The following is a 26,787-nucleotide window of genomic DNA, read 5'->3' on the forward strand; positions in this document are numbered from 1 at the left end:
CAGCTCCTCCTGAGGTCCTGGTAATCCTTGAGATAATCTCTGCTTTCCCAGCTCTTAGGATGTAGCTCCCACTAACAGCCAGTTTCTTGATAGCTGTATGGGAGCTACTGATAAAATGGAGACTGCATTGGTACAGAGTATGTATACTCATCTTTAAATAGAGATGCAATTAAAAAACCTGATGGAGAAGAAACAGCCTCCTTTCCTTACTAAAGAGACAAAGAAAAAAACTATCATCACATATATATATATATGCATACATATATGTTTGTGTATATAATTATTGTTTCCTTTACTCTGCCTTCTCACAATTTCCTGCCTTCTTAAGTATGTCAGCACAAATAGGTGCAACCAATTGCTGATTTTCTCTCAGCTGTCAAGTGTCAGACAGCTCCAGCCCAGCACATCTATGTTATCGTGGCACTGAGGCTGCACTAATCAGCCTGCCTGACAGTATGGTACTGTCAGTCACCATCTGTTCACACATAGTTCTTTTGGCCTCCTCATGTAGAAATTCCTCCTACTTTGTCAAATTCCTTCCAGAAAGCAAAGTTTCCACAAAACCTCTTGATACTGCTCATTTCCCAAGATTTCCAAATTTGACTCATCCCATATAATTTGCATTCAAGAAAAAACGTTCTGACAAATATGGGTAGGAGCAGAGCATTTTTTTTCCAGGCATCTCATAGAGCACTCGGTGGTAAATCATAGAATCATAGAATGGCCTGGGTTGAAAAGGACCTCAAAGACAATTTAGTTTTAATGCCCCTGCTCTGTGCAGGGTTGCCAACCAGCAGACCAGGCTTCCCAGAGCCACATCCAGCCTGGCCTTGAATGCCTCCAGGGATGGGGCATCCACAGCCTCCTTGGGCAACCAGTGTGTCACCACCCTCTGTGTGAAAAAAACAAATGTATGTGAGCAGGATATTAAATGCTGAAGGTCTAATTTTCCCAAATAGTTACTTGAGTGTAAAACTGAGTGTAGGCAGACTGGTATGTGCCTACTGAATTATCTCTATTTTGATGAAGGCAGACACACGCATAGACAGATCTTTTGGGAATGAGTTATCATTCATCTGAGAAATGCTATGTTAGAGAGCTGAGTTCTGCAACTAAAAACTTCCCTTCCTACAAACTTGCACACATACATGTATTAATGAACTTGTGTTTTTTATAAATGCTCAATTATGTACATGAACATTTAGTCAAATGCTGCTCACTGATGGTAGTGGGAGCTACTCAGCTTAAGTCCTATATTTGACCCAAATAATCTTAAGTCTGTGCTAGGAGATATGCTCTCTAATGAAAAAGATTTCTCATCTATTGGCTCGGGATGTGCTGTCAGAATCATAGAATCATAAAATCATTAAGATTGGAAAAGATCTTTAAGAACATCCAGTTCAATTGTCAGCCCATCATCACCCTGCTCAACTAGCCCATGTCCTTAAGAACTTAATTCCATTCTCATCTTGAACTGTAGCAGGAAAGGATCACAGTAGTGCTGCATGTGCAACAGTATTGTATGCTATGTAGGCATAGTGAGTGCAACTGCACCTGATTCTTATCATGGCTCAGATTTAGGGGAGAGGTCCTTTGGTGGGAGACTTGGGAGGAGGGGAATTAGACAGTAGTATCCACATCTCTGCTTTCAGGAGTGTTATGGAGTTTCTACCTATAATGCACCCCAAGCAACTGACACCAGCTGTCACCTTTTCTGCTATTGTTTTTAAAAAAGGGAGAGACAAAGTAAAGGGACAGAAGAAAAGCCTCTAATGAAAAGGGGAGATGTTAATTGTGGCTGGAGGTGTCAGTGCACGATAAGGAATTGCTGCTGTATTATTGTATCTCTGATGGAAGTACCCTAAGACTGTAGCACAGCAAAAACTGATTTCCAAGGGACAATGGCATTTCCAGAAATCATAATGAAACTGCAAGCACAGAACTGAGGTTGAACGTATATGTTGTGTCTCAGCCATGCTGCCAGCAGGTGCTCTTGTGTTTCTTCCTGATTCTTTGTGGCTGCCTCCAGATAAGTGTCCATGATGGGTGCAGGGTCCTGCACCACCTGTGCACACAGAGGCTTCTAATGAAGGTGTTGCTACCAGGTAACAGTAGAGGCTGCTTTGCCAAAGCCATACCTTTCAGAGTAAACCATAGAAAAGGAAGGGGAAAAATTCAGGACGTTCTGAAATATTCTTTTCAGCATTTTCAGTTTTTCTTTTTTCTTTTTTTTTTCCCTATTTTTTCTTCTCCTGCAAGCTCTAAGGCATTTCTTTAATTTATTGCAATTTACCAAAGGAAAACAAGCTCTCCCGCTGACATCTTTATGGCTGAAATCTGTTCTCTGTTCTGTCTTGGTTGCAAAACTGGGCACACACTGAATGGGAGAAGTGAGAGAAGCTGGGAACTCGTTATGTAAAATCTACAGTAACCAAGCTTTTCTAGTGCTATTATGCCCTGACCCCTTATTTTGGAGCAGTAACAAAACCACTGAGACTGCACAATTAGAGGGTTTCCCAGGCTCTTTTTTTCCCTCTTCTTTTCTTTTTTTCTTTTCTTTTTTCTTCTTTCTGGCCTCATCACAAAATCCAAGGAAACCAGTGATATGCCCAAACTTCTGACATGGTCAAGGACTTCCAGTATCTGTCATACACGAAGGAAAAGTGGGGACATATCTCTATTTTATTTGTTGTCTATTTAGAATAGTCTCCTGTCTACAGATTCCTCATTCTCTATCACTGAAGAAATCTCTCACACATTTTCTAATGGGATTTCCTAACTGCTTAATATTTGGGCTACACTATGATCCCTATTGCCTTAGTTTCAGTATGTTTTCAGTGTAAGTTCTTCATTTTTTCCAACTAATAACACTCACGTGTAACTCAAGTGATTATTCTCCCCTCTAAGACCTGGTATTTTTCCATTTCAGTGTCCTCACTTGAATAAGAGATAAAAGAGCTTTCTTGGCTGTGGGCTACATGCATTTTCTAACTCTTCATTATGTTGGAAACTGAGTCATCTACAATTTCACAGTGACACTATCAGTATTTTGAGACAATGCAGTCAGGATCAGGATGAGATGAAACTTTTAAGGATAAATTACAATTTTCAGAAACTGGACAGCAAAAATTGCATGGTGAGACTGTGTGGAAGTTCCTTTTGTGCCTTTTGTACCAAATTTGCTCAGTGTACAAGTCTAAAGCCATGTTCCAAGAGCCTGTTCTACAAACTCTAGCCTGCAGAACTGAGAAATGGGATGTGTAGCTGTCTGTCCCCTTTTCACCCATAGAAAGTACAGCACAGGAGTCTCACCAATGCCAGTGCTGATGAAGCGTGTAGCTGAAAAGAATCCCTTTCACTGGCATGTTGGTTCTGCTGTGATGCTGGAAGAACAATCTGCTCGGGTCAGTTAAGCATGGTGAAACTGAAAATCTGATGGATATTGGAGATGTTAAGCTTAAACAAAAAGGGACACGTGAAACCACAAATGGGAAATTTCCTCTGAATGCATTCTTAGAAAAATGTATCTATTTTTAACAGAAATTTTTGATGTGTATCCTTGAAGAGGTAGGATTAGTCGTATCTGCCTCCTTTTTAACACTGATTTAATATGATAGATGCCTTCACCAAAACAACTATCTCCACAAAACTCATCCAATTCCACTGTGAACAGTTTGTAGCAGGGCTATAAAGGCTACTCAAAGTATGCATGCAGGAAAAGAGGAGACTGATGATTCTAGAGAAGTAAGCCTTGCGGACCTGTGTTAGACTAGTTGCTCTGTATTAATGTCTGCAAACAAGTCAACAAAATATTTATTATCCCCAAAGTCTACTGGAAAAAAAATGTATTTTGATATTTTTTTAACTATTCTCACAGGTCACTGCTTTTTTTCCCTCAGTTGGCTTTGCAAAAGAGCAGCTTGTCCTTCTCTAAGTGCTCACATAAGGCAGTGGCGAAGGTTACACTGGAAAATGTTGCTTAGAAAGAAACATGAATTTCCTTCAAAGAAATACAAGCTCCCTTGTACTTGATTTAATCCAGCTTTTGTAGACTGCATCCACCACTCTCCCCCCACCAGGAAACATGCAATTACTGGAGTAGAGGTCTCAATGGGTCTCAAAGGACAGTTTCTTATGGCTGCGTGAACTTCCAGAGCGCACACACTGCAATTCAACAGCTGAAGGCAGAATATTGTTAAGTGATCACTTTTCATATGTTGCCATCCATCCATCCATCCATCCATCCATCCATCCATCCATCCATCCATCCATCCATCCATCCATCCATCCATCCATTCCAAGTCTCTAAATTGATATCAGTAAAGCTTAAGGGAGCAGCAAGAAGTATTAGGCTTGTTAATCAAACCTAACACAAGAATCTTCAAAAGCTGTACAGCTTCCATCATAAAAGAGATTGAATAACTCCTGTTGCCATTCCTGAGTTTTAAAACCTTTCTATTAGTCTAATAAAAATGCAGCACCTTATCACAAGTTATTAAGATTCACCTCCTCTTTTTTTTTTTCAAGCTGTAAATATATAAAACTGTCAGAAATTAAACTAATGTTCTACAAAGGATTTCAAGAAAAATATGCTGTCAGATTTTCTTCAGAAGCTTATGGACAAAACTTGTAAATATTCTTGGTCAGACCCTGCTTCTCACTTTGTTCAGTGAATGAAGAGCCTTTGCATGGAGGAAAGATCAACATCTTCACTTGGCCCAGAGGGTAACTTTTAGAAGATATTTGAAGTGTTGAGGGGGAAGGAAAAGAATATATAAAATACTTAGTATTAAGAAGACAGTTACTATTGTAATCTACAAAGACAGCCTGAATGATCTGAAGCAAAATTGTCATTTCTGGGGTATGCTGCATAAACCCATTCATGGCATGTAATTCCAGTATATATAAATCCCGTGAATATCAGAATCATAGAACCATAGAACCATAGAATCATAGAACCATAGAATCATAGAACCATAGAATCATAGAACCATAGAATCATAGAATGGCCTAGGTTGAAAAGGACCATAATGATCAGTTAGTTTCAACACCCCCTGTTATGTGCAGGGTCGCCAACCAGCAGACCAGGCTGCCCAGAGCCACATCCAGCCTGGCCTTGAATGCCTCCAGGGATGGGGCATCCACAGCCTCCTTGGGCAACCTGTTCCAGTGTGTCACCACCGTCTGTGAGAAAAACTTCCCCCTGATATCCAACCTAAACCTCCCCTGTCATAGTTTAAAATTGTCCAATCGCTATCTACCCACATAAGTCCCCCTCCTACTTATACACTCTTCAATACTGGAGTATGAAGCTGTATGTATGTGTAGTACATATGTATAAGTACTGGGATATGAAGCTATATGTATATTTTATATATATTATCATTACATTACATATGGCAGACAGCTTGGAAGAAGGACAAACTCCTAGCATTGGAGCACGACAACTATCTAATGCCACTGAGACACAGCCTCACCTCCCGAAAAAGCCAACACAGGACAGACTTCAGTTTTAAAATTACACAATGGTTGACAGTGGTTGCTGCACTGAACACTTTTTATGTGTTTCCAGAGGCTTTACCACAATACTAAGTGACATTTGTTTAAAACATTACTGCTGAACATTAGCCATGGAGCATTAAATGGGTGAACACATGGGTAACAGATCTCTGAATGTACTTAGTGGACTGGTAATGGTAGCTGTTGGCTGGGATCTGAAAGATTGCTGTAGGGCCTTGTGTGCTTCTGGGGGTTCCTCAGGAAGTTAATCTGAAGGTAAATATAGACAAATTGCCAATATAATTTGAACATACCTTAATTAGTAGGCTGAGAAAAGGATGACCAAGCAGAGTGGAGAAAATTATTCTCTGATGTGTTCCTTGTCACAACAAGATGTTCTCTAATACCGGAAAGTGCAAAATTTCATTTCTGAGATTGAAACAAGCCTTATCTGCAGAATGGAGACTATGTCCCAAGAAGGACTGAGGGGCCTTGAGAAGGGGTAAGGAAGAATGCTTCCTCAGTGCAGTGCTGTGGTAAGACTAGCTAGAACAATTCCTAGGTGTGCTGCAAGGCACGCTTCAGGATATGCCTGCTGGAGTTCAGGATTAAAAAAGTACTTTTAAAAGCATGTTGGAAAAGTGGTGAAGGCAAAAACAAGAGCTGAAAGGAATTTCTTTAGGGTGAGAGACTTTGAAAGCTCGGCCTATTTAGCTTATCAAAAGGATGATGAAGAGATGAGCTACTTGCATTATGTAAGTATTCTCATGGGAACAAAGTAGAAGTGCAAGAGGCTTTTTAATCTGGGGGAGAACAGCATAACAAGCTTCATACAGACTCATTTTAGAAGGACCATTTTTGGTGATGAAAATGATTAGTCTGGTGAATAAACTACCAAAGAATGGGTGGATTTTCTGTCCTATGAGTTTTCAAATTAAGCAAAGATGCTTTTTGTAAAGCATATTTAACCAAACATAAATTATTGAAACAGTGAAATGTGTAATGACATGAAAAATCTATAAGTTAACTGGAAAATTTTATGTTGTAATCTGGTTTTATACTCCATGATTCTTTGAGCATTGTGAATACAGCCTTTCAGTTGCAGCATCATTAGGTAATAACTAATATAAGAATCATAACAAAATGTACCTTCAGATAAGCCATCCTCTGCTGTTGGCAAGCAAACTTCTCTCCTGGAAACCAAGTTCATGCTTGAAAGCACTTCTTGCAGCACAAACACTGGAATTAGGTGTCATAAAAAGTCTTAATGATACAGATCTTTATGATACAATCTTTTTGATACAGATGTTCTGGTTAGGTGTAACTTTTTAAAAAAAAAGTAGTAATCTTCATTTTTAACTCTAGGTGGAAAAAAAGCTGAATACACAAAGCAGTTCACCACTGTCACGAGTCAACTGATGATAGGATCAAAAATGACTGAAGATAACAGGTGCACAAAGAGGCAGATCAGTCATGTGGGCTCCATTTCTGAAGGGAACCAAAGGCCTTCAGTGGTGCTGAGGGAAGAAGCTGAGCATTTGGAAGGGAGGAGCTGCTAAAGAGAGCAGCTGTGATCACTTAGGAAAGCACAGCTGCCTGTTAAAGAACATACACCAGTGGGTTATACAGTGTTGAATACTCCTTTTTCTGTGTTGATAAAAATCTGTGAGAGCTCAATCAAATGTCAGTGGCTTACCTATCAAAGTTAGACACTTTGATAGGTCTCTTTAGTTCCCACTTTAGTTCTCTTTGTTGGGATGCTTCCCCCACTGCTGACTTCATACAGTGCTTGGGGCTCCTTCCTGATCTTCCCCTTCAGTCGGTCCCTGCCTGGTTCTGCATCTGCCATCGATGCAGCTTTTTGCAACGATTTGTGATAGGAGAGGAGAAAAAGGGTTTTTATTTTCACACATTCTTGGCAAGGAGCTTGTCCGTGCCATGTTGAAGTTAAACTATTTCTAAAGACAAAAAGCCTCCAGGTTGTCCCTATGCTACCTGGATCACAGTTTTGCTTTTCCAGACGTAGTTGATGTCTATTGAGCTGGGGGGGAGAGCAAAGAAAAAGCAGTCAGTCCAAATTGTCTCGTGAGGAAGGCAATGGAGCAGGACTAAGGAAACTCAGCAGTCATCCAAGTGCATGAATTCTTGTAAAACCATTATGAGCAGCCTGAATGGATCCCTTGAGTGAATGGCCATTTTGTCCCTTGCAGTTCTCCTTCTCCAGCATAGGACTCAATGTGCAGCCTGTGGACAGACAGATTCCACAATAAATAGAGAGGGAGAGTAAAACTAAACCCTCTGGAGCCAGGCCAGAAGCAATGTCAAATCTCTTGACTTATTTCCCAAGGAATTCTTGGTCTAAATGTCAGGAGAACACAGCCCCACAGTCAAATCTGGACCAGGCTGATACCAGGGCGTGACAAAATGAATGACCTAAGTAACAAGATTACACTGAAGGAAAACTGAAACTTCAGAAATGTGTAAAGATCATATTTCAGTAAGTGGTGTTTTATGTAAGATCCTTTTAGTAGGCAAAGATTAGCCCAAACTTATAAGCTGGTGAATTGTGGGTGGTTCATTAGTGACAACAGAATGAAACTCTCAGCCAGGCAGTACAGAAAGTCAGAGCATTTCTGCAAGCGCCAATCATTTCTGAAAGGCTTGCAGCCTGCTTTCAAGGTCTCTTGTTGACAGCAGCCAAGGAAGGTCAAAGGAATTCGGTCTCCCAGGAGTCCGTGCCACCACAAAAACAGAAGCCAAATCCCTCCATCACTTTGGGTACTTATGAAAATTCTTCTGGGGGTTCTCCTAAGACTGGCTGTGGTTACCTTTCACTGTGGTTACCTGCTGCCCACTGTCGTTGCAGGTTTGGTATAAAACTGAGTAGACTCTGGTCTCCCACTGTAGCCAAAGGAGTCTTGGGTTGCACAACCCATCTGAACACTCAGAGAAGGTGGGGGAAGAGAACATGGCCAGTAAATCTCATTAATTTTGAAAACTGAAAGCCTGAAGAGGTGTTGACAAAAAAGAGGGCAAGCTGAAAAGCTTAATAGTGGCAGCTTAGAGACAGCAGCCCTCATCCTCTGGGTACAAGTGGAAAAAGACTATGGTCACTGAGAAAACACACAGTGCTTCTAAATTATGTCATCTGGTTTTGTTTCAGTATTTGTTTTCTCTGTCTCAGCCCTAGCTGACCAGACCACAAGGCAGATCTGACAGCATTGCTCCACGGCTTTCCATGCAACTCACTGTAGAGTGGTGGGACTCTTCCCACTGCAGTTCAACAAGGTGACAGAATCCAGACCTGGGAGATTTTCTGCCTCCCTCCCTTGCATTATGTGAGCTGGAATTAGCTGTTAGTACATTCCTATCCAACTTTGGCAGAGTGCCCTCTCCTCCATAACAGATTAAACTGAAACCCCAGACCCAGCACGCTTCAGCTGCCTGGGAAGTCCTTGTGCAGAAGGTGGATGTGCCTTACGTGTTGCAGCATCTTCTTGCCATGGCTTACTATCCTAGGGAGATCTTTAATTCATGATGCCCTAAAAACAACTGTAGGAAGTTGGCTGTGCTGTTCAGTGAAGGAGAAGGAGAGGCATGGTGAGATTGTGTTGCATATTCACCCCCTCAGACAGGCATGGAGCATTAACACCATTTTACATTTTTCATATATGCTCTTTTATAAGGTGTTTCCTTAACTGTGTCAACAGCAGCAGGAGGAACATCTCACCCTTGAGTAGAGGTCCAAAATGAGTTAAGTCAGGTTTTATAACAGAGAATTTATGTGGTCCCAAATCCCAAGAATGACCAATTCACCCCCAAACTGGTTTTGCTTTCCTCTATGCTTCAGTGCCACCTCAAACGATGGCTTTATTGCCTCCTGTGCTCTCAGTGAAAAAATCTGTCTGTTTAATCAGGGCTGGCACAGCACGATTTGCTCCAGGTTTGTGCCCAAAGCATTGCCTTTGTCTGTTTCTGTGGCTGCAGCCTGATGACCAGAAGCTCTATTGCAATGAGAATGGCAACAGTGACAGAAGGTGTTCGTGTTTCCATTTCACCACGTGGCACTGATCTGCTCCACAGACCACAAAGAGCAGATATGTGCTATCTGCAAGGAAAGGAAAAGCAATTATTTGTTTTACTAAGAGAGTGTTGTTTGTGAACAACCAAATGGGAGCTGAATCTGCAAGGTGCCAATGAACACATGTGTTGCCAGGGCAAACTGTGAAAGCAGCCTCTGTCCTGATTTGAGACAGCCAGCTCCAAAACTGGGGAGAAAATGGAGATCTCTGTGTGCACCTTTTGAAGTAACAGAGAAAATGATGTATTGGGGAGAAGCAGATGTGGTGCAAAAGGCTGAAATAATCACGGAATCACAGAATGGCTTGAGCTGGAGGAAACCTCAAAGCCAGCCCAGATGCCAGCACCTGCCATGGGCAGAGTTGCCACCTATCAGATCAGGCTGCCTTTATCAAATGCAGGTGAGAAAAGACCTCCCATTCATACAAGGGAATCCACATGTGTGTGAAACAGAGCACTGAAGGTGGCTTCTTGTACAGTAATGTCTGGGAGAGGGGGAAGAGACAGTAGGGGTGGAAAAGAGAACACACAGAGTAACTTCCCGACTGATGTCCTTATACTGTGGGGAGCTCCTCCCACAGCCCTTCTGTCAAAACTTAGTCTGTGAGTATATGAATTGTAAGTGGGCTTTTGTGCCTGTCGGTCATTGTTACGATTTGGAGTCTCTGGAATCACCGTAATGGGCTGTGAAGTACAAAGGCTGAGAGACTGAATGCAGCCAGTGAAGGAGTGGGGTTGTGTGCTGGTGATTCCCTCTCTTCCTGACTGAGATCAAGACATAAGCAAATGAATCAAAGATTGAAAACAAGAATGCCAAGCATCCAGCCAGCTGTTTTTCTTCTGTCTTAACGTTGGGATATCTTTTGGTATCCATATGACTATGTTTTAAAGAAGGGAAGAGCAGGCAAACATGAGAGGAACACCTGCAACTGTACTTTATGATCACTTTGTTACGAACCATGAACTCCAATTAGTACGCAATTAACACACAGGCATTACTCCTTTATTGCTTTGCATGCAAATTTGTTTACAGCATCCTGAATTGATAGTACTATACATTACACTTCCTCTTTACTGGTGTGAAGTACTACCTGCAAAATCCCAAAAGAAACTACGGAAGATTTTCCATGATTTTCCATGGTTTCTGTGCCCTAAGTGGTTCTCCATCTCTTGTACTCTTTTCTAAGGCTCAGAAGGATCACCAGCACAGCGTGCACAGAACAGGCTGCCTGATTGCCACAATACATTTTGGCTGTTTCTACTGCCACATGGGTTTGTGGTAGGTTCTCTGTGCACGTTTCAGACTGGTTTAACATTTGAACAACATATCCTTTAAAACATTTTCCATATAGCATTTTCCACATAAGTTATGCACTGATTGTTTTACTGCATCCAAAGGTCAAAACCACCTGGAAAAAAAATAAAGAAAAAAAAAAGAATTTTGTAGATATTTTGTTCCATATTCATGACTGCCTTCTACAAGTGTCAGTTTTTACACACTCTCTAACAAAATAATCCTGCCTGGAACTTTGGTTACTTTGTTTCAGTCTTACTGCCTAAAGGGCTGTTTTTTCATCAGATTTTTGTGCTGTAGATTCATTGGGTTTCTCTCAAGGTGAGAAGTGCACCTGGGTCCTGGCAAGTTCCACTGTCATTTGCAAGCTGGGAGATGTAAGGATGGTGCATAAAGGGCTGCCAAAAGGGCTTGGGGGTACTGATGCATGAGCCAGCAGTGTGCCCTTGCAGCCCAGAAAGCCAACACTATCCTGGGCTGCCTCAAAAGAAGCATGGCCAACAGGGTGAGGAAGGTGATCCTGCCCCTCTGCTCTATGCTGATGAGACTGCATCCAGATGTGGGGTTCAAGAGAGACACAGACCTATTGGAGTGCACCCAGAGGAGAGCCACAAAAATGATGCAAGGGATGGAACACCTCTTCTACAAAAACAGACTGAGAGCATTGGGGCTGTTCAGCCTGGAGGAGAGAAGGCTCCGGGGAGACTTGAGAGCAGGCTTTCAGTATCTAAACAGTGGCAATAAGAAGGAAGAGGACAGGACTTTTAGCAGAGTCTGCTGTGGTAGGACAATGGGAAATGGTTTCAAACTAGAAGGGAGATTTAGATTGGATATGAAGAACTTTTTTACAATGAGCATGGTGAGGCACTGGAACAGGTTGCCCAGAGGTGGTGAAAGTCCTGTCCTTGGAGACACTCAAGGTCAGGCTGGATGGGGCTCTGAGCAGCCTGACTGAGCTGCAGATGTCCTTGTTCATTGCAGGGTAATATTCTATAGGAAAAATACTAAATCCATAGAACCCAATGGGGCAGCATAGTTTCATCAGTTCTTTACAGTGGCTTCCATTAATTTCCCACAGTAGGCAAAACTTTGCTGAACGTTGCAAAGGGGAGCAAGCTGAACACCACGTTATGCAACATACAGTGTTGCTGGTGAGGTTACCTGGTGAGGTACCAGTAGGTACAAGAGACAGACGAAGTTCTCTGCCTGCAGAGTGCCTTACACTCTATTTCTGTGAGCCCAGCGTGCAGCTGGAAGAAGCAGAGCGCTCTTTGAGCTTTTCCCCATGCCGCGCAGCCCCCACCTCGGGATCTCGGCGGGTTCCCTTCGGCCCCGGCTCCCTCATTTCGCCAGCGGCCACGAACCCCCCGCACCAATCTGCATATTCACATGATCGCAAATGACCCGCGGCTCCGGCGGCAGCGTCTCAAGCGCCCTCCGCCCTCCCGCAGCAGCAGGTAGGGGCCCGCCGCTCGGCAGCCGCCCGCTCGGGAGCCGCGCCCCCCCTTCTCCCCCGCGCCCCGCGCCCACCCCGCGCCCACCCGGGGAGCTCCGCTGCTCCGCGCCCGCGCTGCCGCGGCTCCGCGCTGCCGGACAGGCATGAGCGACCGGGCGGCCGCCCCGCGCCGCGGGTGAGTGCGCTCCGCGGAGGGAGGGAGAGAAAGAGTGAGGGGTGGCCCAGCTCGGGGGAGAAGGTGACCCCCGGGGAGCGGGGGGCTCGGGGTGCGGTGGCTCGCAGGGTTAGCCCGGCAACACTAAGGCGATACATTTCTGTCGCCCGTGGGTGCGCTAAGTGGGGACGGAGGGCTGCAGAGCGTCTCCGTTCCGCGCCCGAAAAGTTTCATTCTCCGCTTGCGAGTGGAGAGGGGTGCGTGTGCGGAGCTCCGGTCCCGCAGAAAGCGGCTTCCCTGCCCCCTCCTCCCACCTGCCGCAGGTACCCTTGTCAGCCGCTCGCTCACATCATAACGGAAAATGAGACGGTGTGCCAAAGGGTGCCCAGCGTCCGTCTGAGATGCCGGCGCGTATAGCTGCCGCGCTCGCACAGCTGCCGTGCCGTGCCGGGCTGTGCCTCTGCCCTCAGTGGCATCAGCCGGGAGGAGAGAATGCTAAAAGTGCCTTTGGGATTTGTTAGGAAGCCTTTGTTATTATTTATATTGTTGCGGCTTCAGAGCCGTAACAGTCTCTGTAGCCCTGGACAGTGAGTGAGCCCAGAATAAGGCTGCCCCATACCCCAGACTCTTTAGACCGTGACGGCAACTTGAGCTGCGGCACCCACCCCGTGTCCCATCAAACTCCGTGTGCTGTGTGATTCTAGACCAGAGAGCTCCAAGTGTGGCCATGTGAAATGGATGTGTGACTGTAACCTGAAAGCGCCGCTCTGTTTTCTGTTATATTTTTTATTTGTGGAAGGCAACCGCGAGCAGCAGCTACTCCAAAAATTGCTTTGCAACTTTGATGGCAAATCTTAGAAGTCTCTTATCAGCTTCAGACCTGGCAGCCATCTCTCTTTCCCATCTCAGGCCTTGAAGTTAATTGTGTACATGATGGGACAGTGGGCAGTGGAGACAATATTGATTTCTAAGTTGCTGAGAGCCTTTGAATTTAAGTGAGATCCTGGACTCCAAGGGAAAAAAAAAAAGTGATATTAAGCTTGTTTTAACCTTTTCTATGTGAGTGGTTGGGAGGGAGCTAAATTTTCTTTCATTTTTGCTGTGGGGAATAAAGTTGTGCAGCTTGAAATAAAACTTCTGCTGTGACAGCTGGATGTTTCATTGGGTGTTAATATCATAGAGAAGCAGACTGCTTCAGAGAAAAAAAAAACAGCGTTAAAATAGGTGAAATAGGTGCTTAGGTCATTAACTATCAAAGTATGACTGGCAGTAGAGTTCTACCATTTGGGATGGTTTTTTGTTTTTTTTCTTTTCCATGCAGTATGCTATTTAGGATAAGCATAAACTTCATTTATGTTGATGAACAAACTTTTGTGCTTGAGTTACATACAAAAATCCATGTAGAACTTTTGCATTTTGAGGGCTGTAAATGACATTGGCCAAATGGATGGCATCTGATCTCAGTTGGTGCAGCAGAATGAGGTCCGATCTCCATGATGGGTGCCTGGCTGGGCACATCTGCAGTTCTCTGTGTACAGAAAGTGATGATCAGGCACACTGGGACAAAGTCATGAGTCCCCATATCCCTCCCTCCCATGTTCCAAATACATCTGGTGCCCTCCTTGTGTCCTCAGCAGTAGTAAAATTTGTGGAAGTTATAGAATCATAGAATCATTTAAGTTGGAAAAGACTGCTAAAATCATCTAGTCCAAACATCAAGTCTGGAATATAACATCTAGGCTTTATTTTGTACCTCGCCAAAGTAGGTGTAAGCTAGAGCTTGGAAAAACCAGTGTTGCATCCCAATGAAGATAGGTGTGAAGAGGTGAGTGCTGCTTCCAGTAATGCTCATCCAGTGAGCACCAGGTTTATTTTAACGGGTTCAGAATATGACTGATCCCTACATGATCTGTTCACCTGGGACATGTTCTGGGACACTGAGCTCTTCTCAGTACAGATATTGCTACTGTGACCTACTCACATCACTGAACTGAATTGTTGGTGTGGATCTAGCAAGGAGGGTAAGGACAGCTGTGGTTTCATTACCACAAGAGGAGGTGAATTTGGAGCCATTTTGAACAAACAGTTGGATCTTGATAGCTGGTCATTAATTGCCTGTTAATATAAGATCTTACAAAAACTATTTCAGTTTGTCTTAACACAAAATCAGATTTGGGGATTGACTCTTCTCACTTTTGACATACTGGTTTTTATTCTCTTTGAGTGAAACAAGCCTTGCTCAAAGTTGAGTCTGCCAGATCACTTCACAACTGATTTACAACAACCACTTGCAGGATGTAATGTAATTCTTGTTTTCATCTGAGAGTCCAAAGAACTGAGAGAGAGTGCAAATGGCCTATCCAAAATACACAAAGAATTAGCGTAAGAAATGAGACAGAGAAACAAATTATTTGCTTGAGTCACAGAATTAAATTGCTGTTCTCTAACTCTCCACAACCGTTAAGAAATTCATGGTCCATTCCTCTTGCTGTAACTTGAAATGACTAGACATGCATTTTATGCTTCTTTCTGATGTAAGTGGTATTAAATATGCATTGTGGCTCGGTTACCTTAGATAACTGAACATAAATTCATCCATCTTCCACTTGAAATTCTGTTCCCAAAGCAGCTGTATTCTTTCTTTTGTTTTCTGTTCTGGTTTTGTTGTTGTTGTTTTGTTTTGTTGGTTTGTTTGTTTGTTTTTGGAGGGGCTTGAGGTTTTATTTGCTTTTGTTTTTAAAGAAGAATCTTGTTAGCATTCCTTAGAAACTAATTAAAATGCTTCCCTTTTGGCTCATTCTCCTAATTTATTAATACCACAAATAACTTTTCTTTGGTGACCCACTTTCATAGGTATTTGAGCATCTAGCAAGATTGTAACTCATCACGAAGGGTGTGCAGACTAATAAATAGCATTTCCAGACAGTGGAAAATCCAAGACACTTCTTTCTTTACCACACACACTTGTACACACCAAATGTGCAGAAAATGTTGTTCTGTTCTACTACTTGTTCTGCACACTTAGCCTAACAGAAAAGACTTTATTGACTGCATGGTTGATGTAGAAGTCAGAATTTAGGACTGCATCCATTCTCCTGGCTGGATTCAATCTTATCCAGAAAGGAGAAACTGCACTTTGTATAAATACAAATTGAAATATTTGTTTGTGTGAGTGTTCAGAAAAATAAACTTCCTCTTATAGATCCCGAGGCAACCTTCCATCACTATTCTATTGTAAAAATGAATTAGGTTTTGACTACAGTATGGGCTTATGCTTGTTTGACTATGACTTGGGCTTGATTAGCATGGAGAAGAGAAGGCTTTGGGGAGACCTCCTTGCAGTTCTCAGTATGTGAAGGGAGCTTACAAGCAGGAGGGGAACCAACTTTTTTTCCAGATAGTAATAGGAAACAGGGTAACTGCTTTAACCTAAATTTAGACAATTTAGGTTAGATATCAGGAAAAAATCATTACTTAGAGGGTAGTGAGACGCCGGCACAGCAGCCCAGAGAAGCTGTGGTGCCCCATCCCTGGAGGCACTCAAGCCTGGATGGGGCCCTGGGCAGCTGAGCTGCTGGGTGGCAGCCCTGCCCATGGCACAGGGTGGGACTGGGTGGGTTTCAAGGTCTCTTCCAACCCAAGACATTCTGTGATTCTGTAATATTGCTTTCTACTGAACTATTGCACCTACCTTGTGAAAAGTTCACATTTGATCAGTGAAAGAGGATATCCACCAATTTAATGGGCATGGTGGTTAACAGGCCATTGAAAGTGGTAGGGCTCTTAGTTAGGCAGAGGTCACCTAGGATAGAAGAATGCATTTATTTTCATGCTTACATAAGAAAAAATAAAGGGTCTGTTTTGCATGAACCAAAGGTACAGGAACAGACTTATCACAGGGGATGACTGATTGCTCCACATCCTGCAGACTGTTGAACTCCAGCAATGTTTTAAGGACAGCGCATGTGTTCAGTGTTGTTCCCTTCTAAGGGTATTCTGCTTTGAGCCTCCCCTCCAAGCTTTCCAAATATCAACCCTCTTACAGGAGAGAATTAGGCTTATTTGGTGATTTCTGATGAAGATTTGTTTTCCTTTTCAGTAAGTGTGGACGACTGTGCAAGTGTGAGAGCATCATGGTAGCATTCAAAGGAGTCTGGACTCAGCCCTTCTGGAAAGCTGTTTCAGCAGAATTTTTGGCCATGTTGATTTTTGTCCTCCTCAGCCTTGGCTCTACAATCAACTGGGGTGGATCAGAGAAGCCACTGCCCGTAGACATGGTCCTTATCTCTCTCTGCTTTGGACTCAGCATTGCAACCATGGTGCAGTGCTTTGGACACATCAGCGGTGGCCACATCAACCCTGCAGTGACCGTGGCCATGGTCTGCACAAGAAAGATCAGCCTTGCCAAGTCTGTCTTCTACATTCTTGCCCAGTGCCTGGGAGCCATCGTGGGAGCTGGCATCCTCTACCTCATCACACCACCGAGTGTGGTGGGAGGCCTGGGAGTCACTGCGGTAATCACTTCTGCTCCAGCGCGTGCTGTAGAGTAACTCAGAGCCTAAGAACACAGAAGCAGCATCACACAGAATAAAGAGAGCTCGAGTAGAGATTTTAGAAGCTTGCTGGTTTATTTACAGCATCCAGAAAGGGTTTAAAGCTCTCCCCAGGATGGCTTTATGCAACACTATATCTAAGCTATTCTTTTTATAGAAGTACACTTTTCTAGAACTTCCCTAAATCTGATGACAGCAGGTAATGTTAATTTACATGCAGAATTTAAATAATATATGCATGAAATGCCATTTTCTTATGGACTGGGGAGGGGAAATTAATTCTCTGCCGTTATGATGAGGATTGAAAAAACATCAATTTAAAATGACATACTTTTGAAATAGATTGTGACTGAGATTTCAGCTTTGTTCTAAACTAATAAGAAATGCCATCAGTTAGCCCTGTTGCAGGACTTATTAAAAATGCACTTGAGCTGTGCACTGCTTAAATTTTAATTGAAATTTAAATTAATTAAGTCAGGGCTAATTAATGAATTTATAATTGAATAGTAAATTACAGCACTCCCAAGGAAAAAAAAAAAAAAGAAAAAAAACAGTGAAGGGGAAGTGCAGCCTTTGCAAATCCCTGTGTAAAAATAAAGGATACTTCTGCAGTCTAACTTTGAAGTTCCCATTGGGTGTTACTGGCAAGCTGTCTGTTGTCAGTCCAGCAGTAATTTTCCATGGCTCTCAAATTAAAAAAAAAAAGAAAGGGAAGGGGAGGAGAGGGTTGGGAATGTGTGCCTCTAAGAGTTCGTTGTTGTCTTTCACTACGTACCATTCACTGAAGTGTAATTAATGTAGGTGGTGTCTTTCTGATTTACAAAATCACCTTTGCTTCATCTCCTGTGTTCCCTTCCTCCAGGTACATGGGGATCTTTCCGCTGGCCATGGACTCCTGGTGGAGCTGATAATTACATTCCAGCTGGTTTTTACTATTTTTGCCAGCTGTGATTCAAAACGAAGTGATGTCACTGGTTCAGTAGCTTTAGCAATTGGATTTTCTGTTGCGATTGGACATTTATTTGCTGTAAGTTAATGCCTTCTTTTTGAAAAATAGAGCTTTTATCCCTTTATGCTTACTTCAGAAGCAAACGGAAACTTCTGTAGACTTTATAGCTGCTATAACTGTATAGCTGCTGTGTTATAGAATCATAAAAGCCTAGAATCACCAAGATTGAAAAATACCTCCAAGATCATCCAATCCAACTGGCCACCAACCACCAGTATTTCTCACTAAACCATGTTCCTTAGTACAGTGTCTAAAAGCTTCTTGTACACCTCCATAAACAGTGACTCCACCACCTCCCTGAGCAGCCCATTCCAATGCATCACCACTCTTTTGGAGAAGAAATGTTTCCTAATATCCAACTTGAACTTCCCCTGAGGCACCTTGAGGCCATTCTCTCTTGTCCTATCACTGTTACCTAGGAGAAGAGCTCAACTGCAACTGTACTACAACTTCCTTTCAGGCTGCTGTAGAAAGCAACAAGGTCTCCCCTGAGCCTCCTCTTCTCCAGACTGAACAATTCCAGTTCCCTCTGCTGTTCCCCATAAGATCTGTGCTCCAGACTCCTCACAGCTTTGTTGCCTTTCTCCAAACACATTCCAGAACCTCAGTGTCTTTCTTGTAGTGAGGGGCCCAAAACATGTTATTCATATTTTGTATGGATCCATGTCAAAAACAGTTTGAACACCCTTGTGTAGGGTGCTAAATCTGAGATTTTCTGCCTGTTCATGTGATAGCTTTGTTAATTTTGTAATTAGTCTCTGGAGAGTAATAATACCCATTGTTAGGATTAGACACTATGCAATAACAGATTTTCCCATAATAAAAGGACTGAAAGACACTAAATCACTACCCTTGAGGTTCTAATAACATGCAACATTTTGTCCTATTTTAGATCAATTACACTGGTGCCAGTATGAACCCTGCTCGCTCATTTGGACCTGCTGTCATCATGGGAAAATGGGAAAACCAATGGGTAACTCTGTTTTCATGCTTCCTTCCTCCTAGCAGCAAACGTCCATCACATTTTTTCATAAAGCACTCAATTTTTTACACATCCCTTCAAGACCATCACTGGGAAGACAGGTGCTGACCTGCCACCCACTGTAGTACAATCCTGGTTCACATCTAGGACTGCAGTGCGGTAGGCAGCATGCTAGGATAGCATCTAGCTACTGGGGGGCCATTTTGTGGAGGGAGTAACTGGGGTAGAAGAACACTGTACCAAAAAAGCAAAACAAACAAACAAACAACAACAAAACAGTCCAGTAGGATGGGAAGGATTGAACTGTAAGACAGAAAAAGTCCTCCAAGGCAGATTGCAAACCCTCAGGTCATGCTGGTGAGAAGTTATGAAAGTAATTCTGTTGGCTTCACATTTCACCTGGTTCTATGGCAAATTGGGGCAGACACAATATGAGAGCAGGGACTCCTCTGTGTTCCAGAGGGAGAACCTGCCATAGCAAATGCCCACAGCAAGAGATGAAGGGGTTGCAACTTGGTCTTTATGAGCTGGACCAGATATTATCTGCTTTGATTAGAAAGCAGATTGGCTTAACCAGGAGTGTTTGTGCAGGAAACAATTTAATAAACACACTGTGAGTGTTGCACTTTCTGTAGCATCCCACTACTAAACTTATGAACATTTTATAGGGAGAGATGGATCACAGCTCAGCCTCACCTAATTAAACACAGGGAAAGCACTTCCAGGGATGCTTTTAGTACTAACTGTGGGAGCTGAGTATTGCAGAACATATAAGGATTTTCTTGATTTTTAAAGTATGGAGCCCACATTGCTCCCACTGAAGCTAATAACAGAAATAGCATTGTTTTCAGTCCCTGAGGCTCCAATTCTGCAAACACGATACCATGTGTAATTTTGTTCCCAAGAGTTATCCTATTGAGGCAGATTTACCCAGTTATCAGTGAGTGGCTTGTTCCTATGAAAAATCTGCTGTAGTTTTTCACAAGATTAATTATCCATACTCTGAGGGAGCCTGTAATTTGCGACTAAAGCTGTAAACAATAAACAAATTTACTATGTAGAAAGTTTTAGGAGAAGCTTAGCTTTCTTTGCTGGTCATTTGGGAATCGGGCCTTTTTTTTCTCCTTCAAAGCAGTAACATTAGCATGAGAGGCCTTTGCACCTACTAATATTACAGAACTGCTGCATGTCATACTAAAATAGATAGGTACGCTCCAAAGTTGTGTGTGTCAGTCGTATTTGTTTATCAGATCAGATAATAAGATATCTGCCTGCCTGTTGAAGTCTTCTGGATCAAGAGTCAAATTTGGCCTCTTTGGAAATGCGAGTCTGAAATATTGAAGTAGAACTGCTTGTATGTATACAGTAGGATAGGCATTGCTTCCTTACAATCTTGTAATCGTTTTGGAGTAAAAATGCAGAAAGATCAGTTTTCTACACTGGTATTTATTTTGTGTGGCATCTTGCAAACAGCACAAATATGTTATCTACAGCTGGCAAATAAACAATGAAAATTTAGAGAAGGCTTCTTGGAAAGAGGTTTGAAGTTGACAAACCCATTTTCCTTTGAGGATATGGGGCTGCTTCTCAACCACCTTACTCTTGGTAGTCTAGAAAAAGACTGTGCCAGAGCAACTGTGTGTTGTACATAACTACAGAGTAGTATTTCACAAGTCATACCCAACCCCACCAAGATCTGTGGCCTTTTTTTCTCAAGAAATGTTATATCTATGATTAATCCAACTAAAGATGATGAAGAACTTGAACTTCAGTTTTGTTGGGTATAGTTAATAAGTTGCAGAACCCAACAAGCTATTCAACCTGTCCATTCCAGGAGGTTGCTAACCAGATATGTAGAATGAGATCTTTCTCAGACATCAAGGAAACAGCATCCCTACCTCACTGATACATCACCATAGTTCCCTCTTCTCCTCTGCTTCATATGGTACATGCTCTGGTGATTCTCTCGGTGCTGGCATGAGAGGAATTTTTAGGGAAGATCTGCACCCACACGATGTGAGGTTGTTTAGGTGATTACATTCAAGGTGAATAGAGAGTATTTCTGAAGTGGACAAAAGGCATGTGAGGGATGGGAGACTGAGAGAAAGCATAGAGGTAAGAAAAAATGCATGGAACGAATGCCATTAACTGCCTAAGAGACTGCCTTTTGACCAGTTTCATGCCTCCGTTTAGAGAATTCACTTCACCGCTGAACTCTACGTCACCTTCTGTGAAACCTTGGGTAGTTAGACTTCTCTGCCTTGTAAACTGATACGATGTCAGATTTTATCCCAGTCCATGAAATCCAATGAACTGTGTGACCAAGCATTTCTGGAAAACAGAATTGGTTTAAATGATTGGGCCAGGACATTTTTCATTTTCAGAAAGTTTTCTGAATGAAGTCTGCAGTGACATGCTTTTCTCTGAGATTCTGGCTTCTTTATTTGCTCTGGAACCTAATGCTAATGTTTTTTTCCACCTCTCTTTGTAGGTTTACTGGGTGGGACCAATAATAGGAGCAGTCCTTGCTGGTGCTCTATACGAGTATGTCTATTGCCCAGATGTGGAGCTCAAGCGCCGTTTTAAAGATGTCTTCAGTAAAGCTGCCCAGCCGTCCAAAGGGAAATACATAGAAGTGGATGACACCAGGAGCCATGTAGAGACCGACGACCTGATTCTGAAGCCTGGCGTTGTCCATGTGATTGATATTGACAGGAGTGAGGACAAGAAGGGAAGAGATCCATCAAGTGAGGTGCTGTCTTCTGTATGACTAGCAAGGAGCACTGAAAGCAGAGAGCAGCCTGCCAGCGAGTCCACAGATATCCTTCCACCTATTAAAGAAACAGATCTTCTCTAAACTGAGCATCTATCATTTCTTAAAAGGTGTGGTGAAGGCAGCTGTGTGGTAGTAGCATCAACAAACCATACATCTGCTCAGCTGGAATATTAGGACTTCATTATAATTATGATTCCCCATGAATTATTCCAAATTAGGAGTTGTTCCTACTATTTTCCTTCCTTTCTTTCCAGAACAACCCCAAAGTCAAAAAGAGATGAAAGCATTCTTCTTTAATAAATCAGTCAATAATAAGACGAAGATAGAGATGTTTAACATTCAGATTGACAGATAAGACATATCAGGAAATGCCTATAGACATGAAGACCTACTTATCAGATTGTTCTTCTGACACTTAATTGACTGTTGTCAGCTTTGATTAGAACATCTTATCCATTAAGAATTCTCTGTGAGGTTCAGGGACAGCACCAACTGTATTTAAGAGTTTTATCCAAAGTCAAGCGAAGGAGTACTGTTTCCACTCACATATGCCACTACTACCTTGCAAACTACCTCTGAAATAAATTATTTTTTAATAGGCTCCAGAAAAAATTCGATCAACCCATCAAATTTCACTCATATGATTTTCTGTATAAATGTATTACCTTCATCTCTTCCCAGGAGTAAATATGCTGAAATTGAATGTTGAAGTCTACCGTAATAAGACTACAAAGTGTTTAACTGTACTTCATGCTCACTTCTGACATTGTCTATCTGGTGAAACATTCTCCTGGGGTTTGACTATTGACCATTTCTTGTTAGCAGACTCTCAAGGTCATGCAAAGAATATAAAGGCTTTCCTGTTACATAATAACTCAAACAAGACCTATCAGAAGAAAAAAAGGCATATCTGTTTTCAGTGCACTTGTTTAAATACAGATTTCTGGGCAAATTTATGTAAACTAAAAGTTTAAATTACTTACCTACTTTCTTACAGGATGGTCAGAGATTTGGGGTTTTTAATTTATTAGTAATGTAGAGAGTTTTTAAATTTTAACTGTATTCAAACACTGATTGAGGAGTATTTTTTATAACAGAGGATAAAAACATGACTGCTTCTGCCTTTCTGTTGTAACTAATGCCTAACTAGCTGAACAGGATCCTTTCTTGTTCCACAGCTCATCTAGTCTTAATTATATCTCCAGTAAAGGCTGCTTTATTTGTTGTTAGGAAAAGATGCAAACACTTGAAGGGTTTTTGAGGGAAGGGGACATGAAATCAGTAATTAGGCTTTCCCCCATAGAAGTATTTTAATAGACATAATCATCTCACCGGAACATTTCTATAAAGCTGTTACTTACTGCTTTTGCTTCTGATCAGTGGCTTTGGGTTTTACAAGATGCAGCTGCCAGTCAGGAGCATTATATTATTACTGTAATTGTGTCATTTTTATTTTGAAATTGAAAAGCTATTCCTGCCTACTTAAGAATAAGAGGGAAAAAAAGCATTAGTCCTGGCTGTGGGCTGTAATAGACTTGTATCCTCTTTGTCGTGCTCTACATGCAATCTTTATTGCAGGGAATTAGATGCTTCTAGTGAGATAATAAACCACTGCTAAACTGAAATCTGTGCACTGTGATCCAAGGACAATTCCAACTCACAGCACTGTATAGCTCCAGCATGTCCTGCTGTATTCATTCTCCTACTATCACACTTTTCTTGCCTTAAAAACCCTGTTAGAGAGTGGCACAAGCTACCTGCATTGAGCACTAGAGTTGTGATTCTTCCACCATTTGCATTTGGGCTCTGCTCCTGCCTCTGCTGTGCAGGCACAGCACATGGCACACATGGGCTTCCTGGGGTGACCCAGTGACAGCCCTGCTCCTGGCCAGACGTACTCCTGCCATGTACTTGCAGAATATGGTAAAACAGCTGATGGTTGTCCCTAGCTTACATCCTTAGGACAGCATCATGGTTCAAGAGCAGGAACATGGCTAGGGACCTGCTGGCATTTGACCTGCTGTATCAAATCAGAGATAAGAGCCAAGCAAGAGCTAAGGATCACAGATAAGAGTTAAGCCACAGCAGGAACTGAGTCTCCAGGGGATGGGCAACATAGATGTAGCGTTTGGATTCCTGTCTGCCTTTTTCAAATGGGTAAGTATCATCCTATATAGATTCAATCACAAAGAGTAAAAATAGTGGGTTTTTTGTTTGTTTGTTTGTCTGTTCTGTGTGTTTTTTGTTTGTTTGTTTGTTTTTCTCTAGACATTTGTCCTGGCTTTTTTTTTCTTCAAACACTGTGTTTGTTAAAGGGACATTTTGATTAAACCTTTTCATGGCTTAAGCAGGTAAAATGAAGAGCGTTATATTCATAGCACTAGCAGCTTGTTAAAATTTTTTGCATTCTTGTGTTTAAAAGTACTCCTTAGAAACTCACAATATGCAGATTTTGCATGGTGCTGTATTATTTCAATAAGAAGCTGTGATTTGCTTTATGCTTAAGGGTCCTTTACACCAATTGCGTAATATTTGTTTTCTTCACATCATCTGATTCTGTTGCAGAGGTGAGCATAGCAGGAGCATGGTACTGGCCAACTGTATTAGGAAATTTTTTTCCTTGAAACACAGTTTACTAATGAATTGTGGAAAACACTCAGAACCAAACCTACTCACAGGAACTCCTTACTCAACAAGAGTATTGGAGATAAGATGCTGAGGATCCTGAAAAGATTGAGAGAAAGAAGAGAAACTAAAGTAAAGAGACCATTAGCTGATAAAGGATGCTGTCACGCATTGGTCAATTTAGGAAAGCGAGAACTGTTAGGTTTGCTCCTGCTTCCATGGAATCAAACTTGTGGAGAAGTTCGTCATTAGCTGCAAAGAAAATGATGCTGAGCTTTTTAGGGAGCTGATGGCTCTTCTCATGCACTTCACCGTAGTTTTTCCCAAGCAAGCACTTTTAAGCAAGATAGTAAATTATGGAAGGAGATTTTGCATTCAACTTGAGGTTTATGACTCACCCTAAAGTAAATCCTTAGGTGTAACTACCTCCAAAGCCCATCGTACCCCGCAACGGGAGATCACCATTTGTGGTGTTCAAGGTATATTCAAGTAACATCACACCTCAGCACCCCTTAGGACTCGGCTTTAAACTTCAAGGGTATGTGCTTCTCTAAGTTGCTTTGCAGTGGCATCATTATAAAAACAATTATTTAACACTTCATATGGGTTATAAACACTTAGCATATGTACTGGTTAATGTTGGTGGATATAAATCACAGTAAGCTTGACAGGTGTTTCACCATTATTCTGGAAAAATTGTGAATGAATCTCATACCCCTCCATGATGGCACAGGTGTTTCCAACACTGCATTTGCACATTAACGAGCATATTCAGAATATTTAATCCCCAGACTTCAGAAAAGAAAGGATGAAAGCTGAAGGTGCTTACACTGAGGCACACAAATACCTTTCAGGTTGCCTAAATCCTGAGGAGTTTGTCAGCCAAATCTTCACTAAAAAAGAAAAAGAAAGAAAAAACCCTTCTCATGTTGAAGTATATGGGAGTTTTTTCATTCAGTGGAAGCAGAAGCAAGGCTCGTCTCATATGCAGCATTTAGGCTTGTCACATGTATTTGCACATGAGTTTTTCAAAATGTGTTTTAATTATTAATTATTGGGCATGGTAGATGCCTAAAAAGATAAATGCCTTCAGATAGGGCTTTCACCTTTCTAATGCTAGCTAAAAGCAGTTGCATCTGAAATCTGCAACATTTTAGTTTAAGTCTGTGTAACACATGCAGGATGTAATATACCATCCACTATTTATAACCTAAAGAAAATATGTGAGAATTTATGTTATGAACCTTTCTGTCCAAGGTGAGAGATGTGGATGCCACACATTCTGACTCTCAAATCAACCTGTGCGTATTTGAGTTTCTCAAGGACTTACAAATAGACATGATGCAAATACAGACTGAATTATTTGTTACGTGGTTAGTTATACAATTTAAATCATGCTGATGCAGTCTTTGCAATTTAGGACAAGCGAGGTAGAGCAAACTATGTTTGATGATTTTTCCACCACGTTGCTTAATGTGAAAATGTTTAGTCACTGTCATATCAGAACTAATGTTGTAGGACTTAAACTTTCCATGTGTTATGTTTGGAATAATCTACTGAAGAATACACTATGAAATAATACATGATTTTCTGGTTCCCACTTGTATTCTACTGTATCTCACACTTCTATTGCAAATAAATTGTCTGTTCCAAAAAAAGAAAAGGCATCATCTGTTCACTGAAAACATTCAAAATCCCAAAGCTCATGACCAAAATATATAGAAAATAAACAATCCAGAAAATAGCAGATCTGAGGAGTTTGGAAGTGTGCGCTTACTTAGATGTACTGCAGAAGTTGTATATCAGGAAAGAGATTACAAAAGATGTAATATCTTCATGGAAGAAAACAAAACCAAGTAGAAAAAAGTTATACCACTGCACTCAACCCTGATTTAGCTGGATGGGTTGAAAACGCATATAGAATAGTGAGGAGCTAAAATTTTGTATAAGTGATAGAATGGATGCAGGCATTTCAGAGTCCTTTTGCTGATGCTGCATTGTGAGACCCAGCTCCCATGGAAAATTTCAGCAACAAAATTGGCTCCAGTAGCAATAATATTTTTTGATGCCTGGCTCTTTACTTGGAATGCAAAGCTTAGCTCCTAAAACATGCATGACAATCAGACAAGTAGGGATGTAGCTGTATCTGGGGTTAGGATACAGGAAGGTCCTGGGAGGTACAGGAAAGCAGCAGTGTGGCAAGGGAGAGTTCTATAGTTAGCTCTTGCTGGCACTGTGATGTCACTTATGTGATAAGGACATGGTCATACAAGGACATGCACATAGGCTTGTGGAAACACATTGGAGACACAGAACAGGAGGAATTGCAGTGCAGCAGGGGGGTGATGTCCTCATCCTA

General features: G+C 41.9%; 1 protein-coding gene across 2 annotated transcripts; it reads left to right on the plus strand.

Moving 5' to 3' along the window:
• Window positions 1-12,145: 12,145 nt before the first annotated feature.
• On the plus strand, window positions 12,146-26,097 carry AQP4 (aquaporin 4). Of its 2 annotated transcripts, none has more exons than XM_048938453.1 (5): window positions 12,146-12,330; window positions 16,583-16,997; window positions 17,899-18,063; window positions 18,938-19,018; window positions 21,519-26,097. In XM_048938453.1, the coding sequence occupies exons 1-5, from the start codon at window positions 12,263-12,265 to the stop codon at window positions 21,795-21,797; spliced, it is 1,008 nt and encodes a 335-aa protein (XP_048794410.1). In that variant the 5' UTR covers window positions 12,146-12,262; the 3' UTR covers window positions 21,798-26,097. The 2 variants fall into 2 exon arrangements, with proteins under 2 accessions (XP_048794410.1, XP_048794412.1); XM_048938455.1 differs by lacking the exon at window positions 12,146-12,330 and adding an exon at window positions 12,400-12,504.
• The last annotated feature ends 690 nt before the right edge of the window (window positions 26,098-26,787 follow it).

The sequence above is a fragment of the Lagopus muta genome, chromosome 3 (genome assembly GCF_023343835.1).
Source record: "Lagopus muta isolate bLagMut1 chromosome 3, bLagMut1 primary, whole genome shotgun sequence".
NCBI classification, from domain to species: Eukaryota; Metazoa; Chordata; class Aves; order Galliformes; family Phasianidae; genus Lagopus; species Lagopus muta.